This window comes from Chiloscyllium punctatum, chromosome 30 (assembly GCF_047496795.1).
Source record: "Chiloscyllium punctatum isolate Juve2018m chromosome 30, sChiPun1.3, whole genome shotgun sequence".
NCBI classification, from domain to species: Eukaryota; Metazoa; Chordata; class Chondrichthyes; order Orectolobiformes; family Hemiscylliidae; genus Chiloscyllium; species Chiloscyllium punctatum.
In genome coordinates this window covers 45,853,396-45,872,301 of record NC_092768.1, presented here as the reverse complement: position 1 = coordinate 45,872,301, position 18,906 = coordinate 45,853,396, and the positions used below count along the sequence as shown (strand labels likewise).

The following is an 18,906-nucleotide window of genomic DNA, read 5'->3' as shown; positions in this document are numbered from 1 at the left end:
TTGGTGAATTTTGAAATTTCTTGCTTTCTTTTACAAAATTATTTGAGGAATAAGTACTTTATATATTGTGCAGAAAGCTAAGAAAAATATTTCTTCAGTGTGGACTGTTATCCTAGGAAATTAGATACATTGCGCTTGCTTAGACCGCACTAGACAATGTGCTCACAATGTGCCTCCTCTACATTGAGGAGGCTAAATGCAGACTGGGCAACCACTTTGCAGCACATCAATGGTCTATCTGTAAAAATGACCCTGGGCTTCCTATTCCCTGCCACTTCAACCACACCACTGCGTTCTCTGGCCAACATTTCTGTTTTGGGCCTTCTGCAGTGCTCCAACAAATCTCAGTGCAAACTGGAAGAATAGCTTGGGGAACCTGCAATCTTCAGGACTCAATATTGAGATTAATACTTTTAGGGCCTGAACACTTTCCATGCCCTTCCTTCACCACTAAACACCCAGCCTTGTCATTAAATGGGCTGCTTTCACCAGAGACAACCCATTTTCAACAACCACTGATCCCCATGAGCAACCTTTCTTTCCCCCCCCACATCACTATTATTTATTTCTATCTTCTCAACTGCTGTCATCTCCCTCTGGGCTCCATCGCCACCTATCATTTACTCCTTCCCACTCCCCACCCTTATCTTTAGCATATATATCACCTTTTTTAAGCGATAATCGGTTCTGAAGAAGCTAAACATTAACTGTTTTCTCTCCACAGATGCTGTCAGATTTGAGGTTCTCCAGCTACTTTTCTTTTTGTTTCAGATGTCTAGCATTCGGATTTCTTTGTATTTTGTTTTGTGCCTATCTTTGTTGTTTCTGGTGGCAGGTCAAGTGATCCATCTAGTTTCATTCCTTTGATTAGACTCTTCAGTCGGTTAATACAACTGAGTGGCTCACTAGGCTATTTCAAAAGACAGTTCACCACATTGCTCTATGTCTTGAATCACATAGTCCAGAACAGCAAAAATGCAGGTTTTAAAGAATTCAAATTTCACCACTATGGTGGGATTCAAACCCGAATCCAAGGAACATAAGCTTAGAGTTCTGGATTACAATCCAGTGACGTTAACACTATCCCTCTGTCTTCTCTGTAACATTATAACCTTATGTCCCTCCACAAACAATCTGTATTTTCAGTGGGAGGCTGCCTCACAGTAAGAGTTGAGAGCACCTTTAATGTAAGCAAAGCTGGGAATGGAGGCACTGGACTACTAATTCAGTCACCCAGGCTAATATTTTAGGATCATAAATTCATATCCTATGCATGGCCAACTGATGGAATTTGTATTCCTTAAATACAATCTGAAATATGAAGCTGGCTTCAGTAATGGTAAGTATGAAACTATCAATTGTTATAAATGACATCTAATGTCCTTTACAGAACAAAATTTGTGAAGCTTGTCCAAACTGGCTTACGTGGACTCAATATCCATATTAATTGAGAAGACTCTGAACAGTCCTCTGGTTTTCCAGGCTGTTTTATTTGGTTCAAGAACAATTAGAGTTTACTGTATATACTCTGGCTGCTGTTTCCAAAGTTACAACAGTGACCATGTTTCAAAAGTACTTTTCATCACCTGTAAATTGCTTGGGACATCTGGGTTATGGGAAGCTTTATATAGAATCTCTGAACAGGTTACAGAGATCGGGCAGTGGGTGGCTTTAATGGGATTTGAAAAAAAAAGGAAACATCCAGATCCCAAAACAGAAAGAACTGACCATTCACAGTCCCAAAACACACACTGAACTCAACAACAGGAAATCGGTAAGGATCCTCAGACACTGCACCTCCCAGATAATTACACCTCACCTTCTCATATTCAGGAATGAGCCATCAATAAAACTCAGCCTGGAAATCAGAGGGAAATGCTTCCAATAAACACACTCAATATCCAACACACAGCTCCAGTCAAACAGTTCAGCACAAAGCACCGAGTAAACAGCTCTCTCAGCTGGATCTTCTCACACAGCATAAGGGACATTTCCACCCCTGATTACCCACAGGATAGTCAGACTGCCTGAAGATTGGTGCTGATATTATGGGATACAATTTGTATAAAAGCTGCTCCTTCACTCACCATCTCCTCACTTGGTTTTCATAGGAAATGAACCAGCTCTGGAAGAGGAAGGGAAAGACGGCTTTTGTACACTGATTGGTCGTGATCAATCAGAGACAGGAGCGGTTTACGACCCTGCCATTGCAATGTGCCAATCACTGCTTGTCATATTACTTAAGATTGATCAAGATTTTCAGGAAAAGAACCGAAGTTGCTCGAGAACCGCAGCAAGTCTGGCAGCAGAGTTCTGAAAGCAGAGTTAACATTTCGATTCCAGTGATCCTTTTTTAGAACAGATACTAGTTGGAAAAGGCGGCATATGCTGAAGTCTAGATCAGAGTGGCACTGGAAAAGCACAGCAGGTCAGGCAATATTCGTGGAGCAGGAAAATCGACGTTTCCGGCACAAGCCCTTCAGGATTCCTGATGAAGGGCTTTTGCCCGAAACATCGATTTTCCTGCTCCTCGGATGCTGTCTGACCTGCTGTGCTTTTCCAGCACCACTTTAATCTAGACTCTGGTTTCCAGCATCTGCAGTCATTGTTTTTATCTGGCATATATGCTGAAGACGAGAAAGGAGAGGGAAGGAGTGAGCGAATAAGCTGAAATGGTGCCCAGAAAAAGAGAACGATAGGCAGATAAAGGGATGGGTGATGGTATGCCAGGGAGAATGATCAGCTGTTAAGCAGGTAAAAATGGGTTGGTTGTGACAGGGCCAGTGGTGTGTGAATAGATTGAGGACATATGGAGGGTGTTCAGGTTCGAAAATTATTGAACTTGATATTGAGTCTTGAATGCTGCAGGATCCCTAAGTGGGAAGTGAGATGCTGTTCCTCCAGCTTGCACTGCGCTTTGCTTGAGTACTGCAGTAGTCCTGATGTGGAAATGTTTGCCATTGAATGTGCAGACAAGTGAAAAGCTCTAAGTCATTTTTGTATGCAGAATGTAGGTATTCCACAAAGGGCTGTCCAGTCTGCATTTGATCGTGCCAATGTAGAAGGAAACCACATTGTGAGCAGCGAATATGTAGACTAGTTTGAGGGAAGTACAGGTAAATCACTGCTTCACTTGGTAGGTGTATCTGGAGCCTTGGATAGTGAGGAGTAAGGAAGTAAACGGGCAGGTATTGCATCTTCTGCGCTTGTTCGGGAAGGTGCTGTGGGGTTTCTGGAGATATGTGGAGTGGAGGAAGAATCACCCCTGCAAAATGAGGGATGGAAGGGGATGTGTGTGTCTGATGGAGGTATCCCTCTTGTCACAAAGCTGGTCCTTTTTTTTTAATAAAAAGCTGTTCCTTATCTCAAGGATACTGTAATCTTGGTTTTTTTTCAGAGGGGTCATAAAACAGCCCAGGCTCTGAATCAGCTGAAGTGGTACAGAGATGAAAAGGGTATTGGGAGGCCTTTTTGTTTATAAGTAAACAGATAAGATTTTAGGGCAAAGCTTTTATGTTTTAGAAGTAACCTGCATAAAGACAGGAGCTGTGGCCATTTCTCTAGCTGTGCAGTTCAGAACTTGAGATGTGAGGGTTACAGCAGAGGCTATATGGAAGAAGGCTAGAAACCTCTCTCTCTCTCTCTCTCTCTCTCTCCTTTTGCCCTTCTAATCTCGACATGTAAGCCTCTATTTCAGTTTTACTTTGTTTAAGTGGTTAGTTCATTGGGATTGTTGTATATTTTCAGAACAGCATAATTAAGTTGAGTTTGGATAGACTGAGTTCTGTGGGTACTCTGTATTCTGTTCTTTGTGTTTCATTCCATAATCTTGTGAATACATTTTTGTCAGTTTTAAAACCTGGTAGTCAACTGGCTAACTTACTCCGGGTAATTTTCACTGTACACCTACCAAAACAAATAGCAACCTTATGGTCTGGGCTGCCTGCTGAAGAATGTTTTGAATGGTCTGGCCTAGCCCATAACATGCTGGAGGTTGCGGTAATGGTAGATTAAGCTTCTTTAGATGCGGATATTGGGAGGAGAACCTATCAGTGCTGTGGGATGGAAGAGAAGGGTTGAGAGCCCAAGTACAGGAAATTGATCAGACGTGTCCCTGGGTCATGTCTTTGGAATTCTGAGTTCTTTACAGGAAGCAGGGTGTGAGAATGTATTGTGGGAGTCAGTGGGTTTATAATGGATATTGGTTGACAGCCTGTCCCTTGAAATGGGAACAGAGATGTCGATGAAGGGAAGGATTCAGAGATGGGCCAGTGTAGGTAAAAGCAGGATGGAAATTGGAAGCAAAATTATATATTTTCCCAATTCCGAATATGAGAGGGAAGCAGTACTAATGATGTTATTGGTATACTGGAGAAAGAGTTGTGGGGAGGAACCTGAGTAAGATTGGAAGGGGAGACAAAATAGTGGGGGATGGATGTGTAAAGGGATTGCATGCCTATGGTGAAGAGGTGACAGCTAGTGGCCGTGAACTGGAAATTCTGAAACTTACGTAAAGCATTAGAAGATTCGTGGATGCAAATGGGAAGGAACTGGACAAGGGGAGAAAAAAAATCAAGTCGAGGCAGAAAGAGATCCTGTGGGGCAGGAACAGGCAGAAACAAAGGATATGTCCAGCAATTCTGTTTGTAGATTTTGGGAAGAAGGTAAACGGGCTGTGCAGGATTAGGAGACTATGAGCTTGGGAGGCTGTTGGCGGGGACATATAATGAAATTAGTGACCGTTTTGGACAATAGAATGATGATGAATGCTGACGGTCATTGTCCAGGGGAGATAGGAAGCAATGTCCGAGAGTTGGCACTCAGCCTCTGCAATGTAGAAGTCAGTACTCCAGCCAACAACCCACTCTTGTCGGCAGGCTTGGATCTGAGAGCATGGTGTGCAGTCAATTCAGAGAGACATTGGTTTAAATAGGTGAGTGGGATGGGAATGGCGCACGTATGCAAAGCAAATAAGGTAACCAATTTCATCCCAATCGTTCTCAATGAACTAGGTGAGTGTAGGTAAAAGGCCAGAGGACAGGGTGCATGTGGTGGACAAATGTTGGAAGCAGTTGAAAGGGTATGGAGGAGACTGCTTTGCAAAGAAATGGGCACAGAGGTGGAGGTGACAGGAAAAAGAGTTCAAAGTCATGTTGTGCCTAAAATTCCTGGTGGTGGTGGTGGGGGGGGGGGGGGGCGGGGGGGAAGCGGGGAGGGGGAGGGGGTGGTGATGTTGGGGAAAACGGCAGAGGGATAAAACTAGGACCTTTGCTGAGTGCATCACACAGCAGAGGGTAGGAGGAGAGGTATGACAAGAGGTATGGTTAAGAGAAGGCAATCAGAGGGAAGAGGACAGGGGAAAGGTTCCAGAGGGATGTGGGCATCTGAGTTTCTGAGGTTTGTATTCCTTAAGCCTGAATGGAAGACAAAACGTTTCTCGTTAGAACATTGACAAATTAGAGAATGGAGTGGAACTTGGAGATAGGACTGCTCTGAGATAGCATGAGATGATACTTATGGAGAGGTCGAGAGTGTGCATGTAGTAGCACATGGCACTGAGTGTGGCTGTCAGTTTTCAGTGAGAAGAGCTATTTGAGGAGCATTGTACCTCCCAGAGACACCTGTGATCCTGAGTAGATTTGAAAGATGAAGGATGAACCTTCAGTTGGAATCCACACGATGTGAGACTTAGTTGCAGGCAGTCACTGAGAAATTAGATGTGGCTGTGGAAGCAGGTTTTAGCAACTACCTTGTCAAACACTAGGAGAGAACAAAAGTAATGATGATGAACAAGAAGAATGATCAGAATGGAAATCCCATCAGAGAGAGAGAGGAGCATGGTGGAGCATACATGGAAGAGATGTAACAGTGAGTTAATCATTAAGATAAAGCAAGGAACTGCAGAAGCTGAAAATCTGAAAACATGAAATTGCTGGAGAGAAAGCAGAGGTAATGTTTCAAGGCCAATGATGCTTCTTCAGAGCTGATAGCAGCCAGGAAAAGGTAGTATGCATGCTGAAGACTGAGGGAGCAAGTGGATAGACAAAGATGGAGCCCTGAGAGACAGAGAGAGTGACAGTTTGGGAGACAAAAGGATGGATGATAGTATTCCAGGGAGAAAGAAAAGAGCAATAATGGGCTATAGTTAAAATGGGTTGTCTTTGCTGAAAATATGACAAGGCCTGGCGTGTTGGTGTGGATAAAAGACATGGAAGAAGGTTCTAAACTGATTGAACTCAACATTGAATCCTGAAGGCTGCCGGCACCCAAGTGGAAAATGAGATGCTGTTCTTCCGGCTTGTGCTGAGCTGTGGTATTGTGGGAGGGAGGAGAAGGAGCGAGGGCAGAAGTGTGGGAAACAGGTCAGACTTTCTGATTCAATGTATATCCCAGTTCTACATGTTCTAGTTCAGCGAGTTCAAATCTGAGCACACGAGCCCAGTTGGCCGTCATTTGGGTGGTAGCTGGAATTGGTGGTGTACAACTGTAAACTGCAGCTCCAAGCAGTGCCAGCAGGAACCACAGCTGGTTTGCACCCTTGAATTCAAAAAACCTCCCACCCTGACAACAGCCTCATCTTGTGTGTCTCCTGTTTACTTTGCTCTCAGTAGAAAGGACCAATTTTCTCCCTTTCACACCTTAAATAGCACCTACTTTACATCTCTATTCCTCTTTTAGACTGGTCCTTCACATTATCTATTCTCCTCAGTCAAAAGTAGCCTATTCAGTTCTGAAACATTAACTTGGTTTCTCTCTCCATAGATGCCACCAGACCAACTGAGTTTCTTTTACATTTTCTGCGGTCTAGGGATCTCTGCCCTATCCTATCCATCTATGCTAACACTGAGTGACAGCCCAGCCCTCAGCCAGTCAACCCTGCTCTCAGCACCTGAGACATCCAGAGGAATTGAATCTTCCCCCTTTCCTGGACCATGAGTCTTTCCACTAAACATCACCCTGTTTACATTTAGCTGGCACCCACTCATATTGCTGACAATTGTGTTAAGCTTCCTGTGTCTGGGGTACCTGATCTGTGGGGCAGTCCATAAAACTAGCACGGTGGCTCCGTGGTTAGCATTGCTGTCTCACAGCGCCAGGGACCTGGGTTTGATTCCCACCTTGGGCGACTGTCTGTGTGGAGTTGCACATTCTCCCTGTGTCTGTGTGGGTTTCTGCTCGGTGCTCCAGTTTCCTCTCACAATCTAAAGATGTGCAGGTTAGGTGAATTGGCCATGCTAAATTGCCCATAGTGTTCAGAGATGTGTAGGTAGGTGCGTTAACCAGGGGTAAATATAGAGTAATAGGGTGAAGGAACAGGTCTGGGTGGGCTACTCTTCGGAGGGTCAGAGTGGACTTGTTGGGCTAAATGGCCTCTTTCCACACTGTGGGGATTCTATGAATGATTGTATCCTCCAGATTACATAGATTTTATTGAATGGTAAAGCGGAGACCATATGGCTCATGCTACCTTTATCAGCTTGTTATTATTGTTCCCCAACTCTCACCAAGCCCTGCAGTTATTTTCCAAAGTATTATTCCAATATTTTAACAAGTTACTCAGGAATCCTTCTGTCACCCTTGTTCTCCATGCATTGCACACCTCATCTTTCATCTTGGGACTCTCCAACCACATGGAATCAATGTTGATTTCACCAGTTTCCTCATCTCCCCTCCATTGACACACACAGATCCAACCCTCCAAATCAGCACTACCATCTTGATCTGTCCTATCTGTCTATCTTCATTCCCACCTATCCACTCCACTCTCTGCTCCGACCTATCACTATCACCCCCCCTGCCTTCATCTACCTATCACATTCCTAACTACATTCTTCCCCACCTCCCAGGCCCCTCCCATCCATCTGTCAACCTTCTTGGGACCCCCACCCCCACATTCCTGATGAAGAACTTGTGTTTGAAATGTCGACTCTCCTGCTCCTGGGATGCTGCGTGCCTGTTTTGACTCTGTTCTCCAGGATCTGCATTCCTCACTTTCTCCTAGATCATATCTCATCAAATAAAAGCATTTCTCTTCCACTTGTCCTCTTCAGTTCTTGCCAACTATTGTAAATGTGTTTTCGGGCTACCAGTGAAATAGTTTCTCCTGACCTCATTAATTTAAACCCTCATGCTTTTGAATGTTTTAATTAAACCTCCCCAGTATTAAACCTCTCTGATCCAAGGAGAACCCCCAGTTTCTCCAGTTTTTAATCTCCCTTCAACTTAAACTACTCATGATTTGCAAACTTCAACATTCAATGGTGTTATAATTTCAGCTCCCGTTACTATCAGACAAGTCAGATACCAGAACAAAATCTGGCAAAATAGATCATATTTTTCTTTGTTTAATTAAACATGGTGGTCTTTCACTTTCATTTAAGCATACCAGGCTGTAGATTTGGTTTTAACAATCAAAGAGGTGTATTACACAAAAGAAAGGTAAAACAAACCAAGTGTATATAATTGATACTATTTCAAACATCCAGCAAACCAAAATCCCATCTACTCCCTAATACCATCACTTTACAGTTAATAAAAATCCAAATAAATTTCCCTTCCCTGTTAAATCTGTAGGTTAGATGCTTTTGCTTTCTTGAATATTCACGCAAGTGAGAGATTTTCTCGGCTGTGAACAATCTGCAGAAGTCTAATCAAACACTCTTGTTTTCACAAAGTGATACCCTTAAACCTATTCCCTCAGCTCCAAACAAACACCTTCTAGAGGAAATTGTTTTTGCATCTAACTTCAGTCATCTGTCTTTTGAACTTCCCCGCAAAACTCTTCCACATTCAACAACCTGCTCCCTCTTCCGGTTAGAACTCGACCCAAAACTGAGGAATTCCCTGGTCTGAACTATATAAAGCACAGGAATCACCCGTCTGAACTAGATCCTGCTCCCAGAATACAGAAACTGCCTAAAGTGAATTGGACACACAGACAAAGCACAGGTATCATCCAGAAATATTTATTTACATCAGTGCTGGAATATGTTTATGTAACAAAGCCACAGTGTTCAAAGATTATCAACCAAGCATCACCCCAAGATATCTTCTAGAAGAAAGTGAGGACTGCAGATGCTGGAGATCAGAGCTGAAATCAGAGCTCATGCCCGAAACGTCGATTCTCCTGCTCCTTGGATGCTGCCTGACCTGCTGCGCTTTTCCAGCAACACATTTTCAGCTCACCGCAAGATATGAATATAACCGCATGAACTCTCGTTTACAAGTAACTTCACATTGATACTCCATAATGCAAATTATAACTCACAAAGTTTAAACTGTATTTCTTCCAGTCACTTTTAATTATGCCTGTTTCTACACAGCATTGCTCACAATCTTTAAATTGTCGAGGTCTTCCCATGGTACGTGTGTGATTTGGTCATTCAATCCATTGGTTCCAGAAATGACATTGTGTCCCTAGGAAATGTTGTTCTTGTGGCGAGTGTTATTGCTCTGGTAATTTTTGCCGCGATTGTTTGCAATGTTGGGGAATTGTTGACCTCCTTGGACTGGTGACCATTCAATTCCTTAAACAACTGAAGAAGTCAGATCTACCTAATTGTTAGTTGTCATGACATCTGATGCTGAAGTGTGCTTTCAGACATTCTACAATATCACTGGAAGTCGGTGATGTCAGCTGCTCTAACTCCCCGCCGTCCGGATAGTCATTGATTGTGATGAGATAATCAGTTCTAGTCAGAGTGAAGGGCTCTACTCCAAACTTCATCCATGTGCAGTTTGGGATGGCATGAGTAATGAGCAACTCTTTATCTTGTTTATTTTGATGTTTATTACAAGAACTCAGTGGTCCTTCATCTCATTGCTTATGTTTGGGCTGTAGAGTATGGCTCCTATCTTCTTTTATTCCTGATGAAGGGCTTTTGCCCGAAACGTCGATTTCGAAGCTATTTGGATGCTGCCTGAACTGCTGTGCTCTTCCAGCACCACTAATCCAGAATCCTATCTTCCTCAGTAGATCCGATTCCTTGAATTTATGTGGATGTGTTTCAGAGTCTCTTTTGGAATAATGACCCTGTTCCTTTTGTACAAGTTGCCATCTTGGGTGATGACGTCACCTCTGTCCAATCTTTTACAGTAACAGAAGTGTCCACGATGGATTCGAGCCACCCTGTCATCACAATTTCCCAGAGTATTTGAAGAGTGCATGTCATTATGTAGTTTGCTTGATGTGAGTAAAACGCTTATCTGTCAGGTCAGTACCTCTACTGGATTGATGGCTTTCAGAACATGTCATGCTGTTGAATTTGGAAGATTTCATACTCTATACTAGAATTATCACGCCCTTGACAGCATGTTAGTGACGTACACCTGCTTCCCTTGCTTCTATTTCACTTCCAAGTGATATCTCTGCAAACAAAGTAACATCATTTTCAAACATTTAGGGATAGATATGGGTAGTTTGAGAAACATGCTTCAAAGTAGCTTCTGCCAAGCCTTCACCATCAATTTTTGCCAAAAGTTCACAAGTCCAGCTGTCTTTCTCAATCAAGTGTTGTTCAGTTTGTATTAACACTCTGGATACAAACACAGTGGGTTGTCCTCACTGCCTGGGGGTTACTCCAAGTCCTGTTTCACTGACATCACACTGCAGGGTGACTCCATTGTTACATCATAATCCCTCAGCACTGGTGATGTCATCACTAGTTGTTTGATGGGAGTGAAAGCTGCTTCTTGTTCTGTGTCCCGGTCCCACTGAACATTCTGCACAGTGAGACTTGTTTATAGGTTCACATGCTGTGTATAAAATGAACAAGAGCCTTGTTCGATCATCCCATATGGGTTTGCTGATGTTTCAGGAAAACCAATAACTGTGTGAAATCTTTACTGCAAAACTCACATCGATAGGGTTTTCCCCTTGTGAGAGTGCATTGATGGACCAGCAGATGTGCTGACCTGGCAAAAGTTGTATAACAAATGTCACACCAAAATGGCTTCTCCCCTGTGTGGACGTGTTGGTGTGCACTAAAGTGTGATGGTAGAAAGATGGATTTGTGACACATCTCACACGTAAATGGTTTTTTCCCAGTATGAATTCGTTGGTGTTTGCGGAGATCTGATGATGTGGAGAAAGCCTTCTCACATATCTTACACATGAATGGTTTCTCCCCTGTGTGAATGTGTTGATGCACAAGGAGGGTAGATGACTGCGTGAATGACTTGTCACACACGTCACATTTGAATGGTTTCTCCCCCGTGTGAATCCGCTGATGGACCAGAAGGATTGATGACCTTGAGAAAGATTTGCTGCATACCTCACATGTAAATGGTTTCTCCCCTGTATGAATTCTTTGATGGAGCAGGAGGTTTGATGAACTAGTGAATGATTTGTTGCACACTTCACATGTGAATGGTTTCTCTCCTGTGTGAATCCTTTTATGGACCAGCAAGATCGATGACCTTGAAAATGCTTTGTTGCACACCTCACATGTGAAAGGTTTCTCTCCTGTGTGAGTTCTTTGATGGAGCAGGAGGTCTGATGTCCTTGAGAATGATTTATCACACACCTCACACACAAATGGTTTCTCCCCTGTATGAATCCTCTGATGTAGCAGGAGGTTCGGTGACCTTGAGAATGATTTTTCACACACCTCGCAAGTGAAGGGTTTCTCCCCTGTGTGAATACGTTGATGTTTATGGAGGGTCGACGAATCTGAAAATGATTTGTCACATACATCACATGTGAATGGTTTCTCCCCTGTGTGAATACGTTGATGTTTACGGAGAGTGGATGAGTCTAAAAATGATTTGTCACACACCTCACATATGAATGGTTTCTCCCCTGTGTGGATTCGTTGATGTACACGGAGGGTTGATCGTGATGAAAATGATTTGATACAAACATTACATGTGTATGGTTTTTCTCCTGTGTGAATGCGTTGGTGTATAAGTAAGAGTGATGACCTTGAGAATGATTTGTTACATATATCGCATGTAAATGGTTTCTCACCTGTGTGAATACGCTGGTGACAAACCAGGCCTGATGAGTGTGCAAAGCCCCGGTTACACACCTCACACTTGAATGGCTTTTCCCCAGTGTGAGTACGTTGGTGTGTGTGGAGGTTTGATGGCTCTGTGAACACTTTATTGCAAACTTCACATCTAAATGGTTTCTCTCCAGTATGAATGCGCTGATGAATCACGAGGCCTGATAACTGTACAAATGTCTTGTTACAATCCTCACATTTGAATAGATTCTTCTGAGTGTGAATTTTCTGGTGAGTCACAAGCATCAATTTGTGATTGAAGGCTTGATCACACAGCTCACACTTGAAGGGTTTCTCTTCCATGAAGCAGCTCTTGTGTTACCAGTTGTTAAGAGACCATATGAGCCTGTGCAGTCTTCTTCTCACACCTCACACTTGAGCAGCCTTTCTCCTGGAGGCATGAGTCAGTGGTTCATGAGGTTCAAAGAATGATTGAAACTCTCTCTGCATTTGCAGCCACTCACACTTCTTCCCAGCTTCAACCCTGACTGAGCATCCACAGCTGAACCTTCAGAAAGGTTGGTTCTGATGAAGGCTCTTCACCACTGACCAGTTTCAGATCTGATGATATGTGAAAGTTCCCCTGACTGACAGATTTCCAGACGATGGTTTCACTGCCCAACCTTCACTGTGTTGAGCAATGCTGTGAAGGGACTAGACGTCATCCCACAGCTGTGCAGTTGTTCCTTGGGTAATGGTCAAGATCTATCTTTGGAGTCTATCCTCTGGGTTCTCTGGTGTAGTAGGGTGCAATCCAACTGTAAAACAGGAAAAAGAAACATAATTTCCTCCAACTCCTTCTCCTGCCTTGCTGAAGGGGTTGATTCCTCAGTTATAGGCCGTTCCATAATGATCGGTTAGTCTGCTTTACCCTGTGGGGGGAAACAGATACAAGTTCTCTTTTTCCTGCTGCACACCCTTTGTTTCCAGCAGGCTCACTGGATAGTGACCCAGGAGCAGACAACGGAAATTCAGTCAGGCAGTGTGTAATATGGGATCTCAATTTGCTATGAGCTCTGATTACTGAATGAATCTATCTGGAAACACCTTAGATTTCTCTGTCATCAGTCTTGGGTATGGCCAATTCCACTGGCAGGTGGGGAAGACCTTAACACTGACTGTGTAAAAACGTGGAATCCCTACAGTGTGGGGGCAGGCCATTAGACCCAACGAGTCCACAATGACCCTCCGAAAAGTAACCCACCCAGATCTGTTCCCTGAACCTACTACTCTACATTTACCCGTGGGCAGCACGGTGGCACAGTGGTTAGCACTGCTGCCTCACAGCGCCAGAGACCCGGGTTCAATTCCCGACTCAGGTGACTGACTGTGTGGAGTTTGCACATTCTCCCTGTGGGTTTCCTCCGGGTGTTCCAGTTTCCTCCCACCGTCCAAAGATGTGCAGGTCAGGTGAATTAGCCATGCTAAATTGCCCATAGTATTAAGTAAAAGGAATAAATGTACGGGAATGGGTGGGTTGCGCTTCGGCGGGTCGGTGTGGACTTGTTGGGCCGAAGGGCCTGTTTCCGCACTGTAAGTAATCTAATCTAATGTACCTAACCGACACATCCTTGAACACTATGGGCAATTTAACATGGCCAGCTCACCTAACCTGCACATCTTTGGAGTGTGGGAGGAAACTGGAGCACCCGGAGGAAACCCACGCAGAGACAGGGAGAATGTGCAAACTCCACACAGACAATCGCTCAAGGTGGGAATTGAACCTGGGTCCTTGGCGCTGTAAGGCAGTAATGCTAACCACTGAGTAACCATGCCACACCATGAGAATCTCATGATGTCAGGTCAAACATGTTCAAGGAAAACAACCACATCCCTCCCAAATGATGAATGGGTCCTTCACCATGTTCATCATCACAGAGGAAGTAGACTAAGGCGAGATCCCAAAACTGGCTGTCCATGGGGTGCAGTGAGCCATTAGCAGTAGCAGCAGGATTCCACCACAATCTCTCAGCTTGGCACAGCCCTCTATCCACTGTTTTGATGATAATTATAGAATGACAGCACCTGTAATAGACTTAAACCCACAGAATTTACAACAGAAGGCTACATGCAGGCTTAAGACGAAGAGTAGCAAGTAATATTAGGCAGGTCCTAGATAAGCAACATTAGATTTAGTAATGTGTAATGAGCCAGATTTAGTTTCTAATTGTGTGTGAACATTTATCAAACAGTCATCATAACATTGATCGTATTCAATTCGATACGGCCAACTGTAGCAAAATGTAACAGATTATCCACAGTAAACTGGGGAAATCTGCTAATTGGTAAAACAACTGGAACACAATTGAAAATGTTTTTAAAAACATGCAAAATAATACATGATCAGTTTATAACCCTAAAAGCAAAAAGTTATACTCCACAGAAAAAAAATCCAAGACAATGAAAGAGTTAAAACTAAAATAAAGGACTTACAAAATTGAAAAAAAAGGTACAGATTCTGCTGAATGGCAAAGATACAAAGACCACCAAACGAGCACAAAGCAGCTTATAGGAACTAATGTAAAGGATTATTAAAGGAAATTACTGCAGCTACACTACACTCCCTGTGACATTAATGACTGTATCGGTGCTACTTCGTGCTCCCATGAGGAGGTTGAACAGTTCATCAACTTCACAAACACCTTTCCACCCCGACCTCCAGTTCACCTGGGCCATCTCAGACACCTTCCTCCCCTTCCTGGACCTCTCCATCTCCATTTCCGATGACCAACTCAACATTGAGGTCCACTACAAACCCACTGACTCCCACTCTGCCTCCTGTAAAAATGCCATCCCTTATTCCCAATTCCTCCGTCTCCACCGCATCTGCTCCCAGGAGGACCAGTTCCACAATAGAACATCCCAGATGGCCTTCTTCAAAGACCGCAATTTCCCCTCCCACACGGTCGATGATGCCCTCCAGCACATCTCCTCCACTTCCCACACCTCAGCTCTTGAATTCCAGCCCTCCAATTGCAACAAGGAGAGAACCCCACTAGTCCTCATCTTCCACCCCACCTACCTCTGGACACCACACCATCCTCCGCTATTTTCACCACCTACAAATATACCCCACCACCAGTGACATATTTCTTCCCCATCCCTCTCTGAGTTTCGGAGATACCATTCCCTCTGTGACTCCCTTGTCAGGTCCACGTCCCACACCAATCCACTGTTCCCTTCTGGCATCTTCCCCTGTCATCGCAAGAAGCAAAACCTGTGCCCACACCTCCCCCCTTACCTCCATCCACAGGATCCTTCCACATCCAACAGAGATTTACTTGTACTTCCACACACGTCATCTATTACGCCTGTTGCACCCGATATGGTCTCCTCTACACTGGGGAGACAGGACGCCAATTTGTGGATTGTTTCAGAGAACATCTCTGGGACACCAGCACTAACCAACCCCACCACCCTGTGGCTGAACACTTTAAATCCCCCTCCCTGTCCGCCAAGGACATGTAGGTCCTGGGCCTCCTCCATCATCAAACCCTAACCACCTGATGCCTGGAGGATGAATGTCTCATCTTCCGCCTTGAGACCCTCCAGCCACATGGGATCAATATGGATTTTACCAGTTTCTGCATTTCTCCTCCCCCCACCTTATTCCAGTCCCAACCTTCATACTCGCACTGCCCTGTTGAACATCCTACCTTTCCATCTTCCTTCCCAACCATCTGCTCCACCATCCTCTCTGACCAATCACTTTCACTCCCACCTTCATCCACCTATTACACTCCCAGCTACTTTCCCCCCAGCCCCACACCTCCTCCCATTTATCTCTCAGCATCCTTGGCCCACAAGCCTCATTCCTGATGAAGGGCTTATGCCTGAAATGTTGATTCTCTTGCTCCTTGGATGCTGCCTAACCGGCTGTGCTTTTCCAACATCACACTCTTCGAGTCGAATCTCCAGTCCTCATTTTCGCTGTTTTCCCTGGAGCGTCGGAGGCTGAGGGGTGACCTTATAGAGGTTTACAAAATTATGAGGGGCATGGATAGGATAAATAGGCAAAGTCCCCTAGGGTTGGGGAGTCCAGAACTAGAGGGCATAGGTTTAGGGTGAGAGGGGAAAGATATAAAAGAGACCTAAGGGGCAACTTTTTTCACGCAGAGGATGGTACGTGTATGGAATGAGCTGCCAGAGGATGTGGTGGAGGCTGGTACAATTGCAACATTTAAGAGGCATTTGGATGGGTATATGAATAGGAAGGGCTTGGAGGGATATGGGCCGGCTGCTGGCAGGTGGAACTAGATTGGGTTGGGATATCTGGTCGGTGTGGACAGGTTGGACCGAAGGGTCTGTTTCCCTGCTGTACATCTCTATGACTCTTAAGTGTGAAAACTACATAAAGGAAATGGTCAGGAGCAATATTGGCCCACTAATGACTGGGAGTGGGGATAATGTCAATGACTATCAGGAAATGGCAGACATGTTGAATAATTACTTTGCCTCAATAGAAGAAAGTAATACATTTACAGCAGTAAAGGAGAAAAGCTTGTCGGAAATTAATAGTAGATTGGGAACACAGACTGAATAAAAATTTACATTATATAAAACATTTGGAATGAGGAAATTAATGGAATTAAAGAGTGACAAATCCTGGGACCTGACGGTTTCCATCCAAGGATGTTAAAGGAAGTAGACGAGCTTTCAGAGTTCGCTAGATACAGAAGTCAACCCTTTAGATTGAAAGATTGTACACGTCGCTCCACTCTTTAAGAAGGGAGAAAGAGGAAAGCCAGGAAATTTTAGACCAGTTAGCCTAATATCTGTGGTGGAGAAATTGTTGGAGTCAATAATTAAGGATAGGTCAACTGCACACCTTGAAAAGTTTCAGTTAAACAGGGAGAGCCAGCATGGACGTAGTGACAGGTAGTTCATGCCTGACAAACCTCCTTGAAGTTTTTGGAAAGGTGATTAGTGTCTATGGATGTTGTTTATATTGACTTCGAGAAGGCATTTGATAAAGTCCCACATAAGAGAGTGTTAACTAAGGTCAGAGCCTATAGAACTGAGAGCAAATTACTGATAGGGCTGGAAAATTGCTTGAGTGGCAGGTGACAAAGTCGAGATAATGGATAGGTACTCAAATTGGCAGGATAGGACCAGCTGTCCCACATAGCTCTGTTGGTGCCTAAATTATTCACATTATTTATTAACTACTTGGATAATGGCATAAAGTCACATATCCAAATTTGTTGATGACACAAAATTAAACACATTATAAACAGTGTACATGGTGGCATATAATTACAAGTGATATTGATAGACTTAGTGAATGGGTAAAACTGTGGCAGTTACATAAGAACTAGGAGCAGGAGTAGGCTGTCCGGCCCTTTGAGCCTGCTCCGCCATTCAATAAGATCATGGCTGATCTCTTCATGGCCTCAGATCCACTTACCTGCCCTCTCACCATATCCCTTAATTCATTCAATCTTTAAAAACATTTACTGAAGTAGTGTTAACTACTTCACTAGGCAAATTCAATCTAAGTAAGTGTGAGATTATCCATTTTGAAACAAAAAAGGCTAGATCATTTCTTGACGATATGAAATTGAATACAGTGGATGTCCACAGATTTGGGGGTTCAGGTGCATAGATCTTTAAAATGTCACAAATAGGTCCACAAAATAATCAAGAAAACTAACCTTTATATCTAGAGAACGGAGTATAAGTTGCTGAACTTACGGATGCAGAAGTTATGCTACAGTTATAAACCCATAACTAGAACCCACTTGCAGGACTGTAAGCAGACCACACCTTAGAAAGGAAATAATCATCTTGGAGGGAGTACAATGCAGGTTTACAAGAATGATACCTGGTCTTCAGGAGTTATGAGGTCAGATTGTAGAAATGAGACTTCTTTTCATTGTAGAATTTAGAAGGTTAAGGGGTGATCTGATCGAAATTTTCAAGATATTAACCAGAAAATACAGTGTAGATGCAGTACTTCCACTGATTGGAGATTCAAGAACTCAGGGGCATAATCTAAGAATTAGGGCCAGACATTCAGGAGAGGTATAAGGAAGCACTTATATACACAAAAAGTGGCAGATGTTTGGATCTCTCTTGCACAAACAGCATGCTGGATCCGTTGTTAATTTGAGAAAGATACATTTTTGCTAAGCAAAGCTATTCAGGGATATGGGCCAAAGGCAGTATATGGAGTTAAGCAACAAATCAGCCATGATCTCACTAAATGGTGGAACAAGGCTTGAGGGGATTAAGGCCCTACTCCAGTTAGGGCCTTCATCCCATAACTGACAAATCAGAACACAATTCTGTAGTCCTACCATAACATGTTGATAATTGTGGAAAACCAGTCAAGTAACAGAGAATCCTGACCACCCCGATCTTCCCCACCATTGAGAAGTGTGCAATAAATGTCAAGTGTCTTGATCATTATCTTTCACTTGGAATGGGGGTTGATGGGAATTTGTATAATTTTACCCAAAATCAGGCATCTGGCACTGGTTGACAATAATATCCCCAGTATCTGGCACACACAGAAAATCAGGGGTATAGGTTACCTAAATCTGCTGGCTGCTTACAAAATACTGGTAGCAACTGGGAGAACTCAACTTGTCGCTGCCACAAGCTGAATGTGTGTTTTAAAAATGAGTGGTTAGGACTAGTATATCTACCTATCCATGACAGGTGAGACAAGGACCCAAGGGCACAGCCTTAGTGTAAAGGGAATACCTTTCAGAATGGAGGTAAGGAGAAACGTCTTCAGCCTGACAGTGGTGAATCTATGGAATTCATTGCCACAGAAGGTTGTGGAGGCCAGGTCATTGAGTATATTTAAGACATACATAGATAGGGTCTTGATTGTCAAGGGTATCAAGGGTTACAGGAAGAAAGCAGGAAAACAGGGCTGAGGAACGTATCAGCC

At 43.7% G+C, this 18,906-nt stretch overlaps 2 protein-coding genes across 6 annotated transcripts in view; both read right to left on the bottom strand.

Moving 5' to 3' along the window:
• The window catches only part of LOC140455674 (uncharacterized), a 39,614-nt gene extending 37,478 nt beyond the window's left edge, over positions 1-2,136 (bottom strand). The window contains 1 exon segment of the mRNA XM_072550674.1: positions 2,088-2,136. The gene's annotated coding sequence lies outside the window, so the exon portion shown is untranslated.
• Positions 2,137-8,950: 6,814 nt separating this feature from the next.
• LOC140455616 (uncharacterized) overlaps positions 8,951-18,906 on the bottom strand; it is an 83,289-nt gene continuing 73,333 nt past the window's right edge. For 3 of the 5 annotated variants that reach the window (XM_072550551.1, XM_072550553.1, XM_072550552.1), the window contains one exon: positions 8,951-12,763. In XM_072550551.1, the coding sequence (XP_072406652.1) occupies positions 10,788-12,308 (1,521 nt within the window). In that variant the 5' untranslated portion in view covers positions 12,309-12,763 and the 3' untranslated portion in view covers positions 8,951-10,787. Of the gene's footprint in view, positions 12,764-15,246; positions 15,567-17,659; positions 17,889-18,906 lie in introns of those variants that run through there. The other 2 variants (XM_072550554.1, XM_072550555.1) reach the window with 2 other exon arrangements.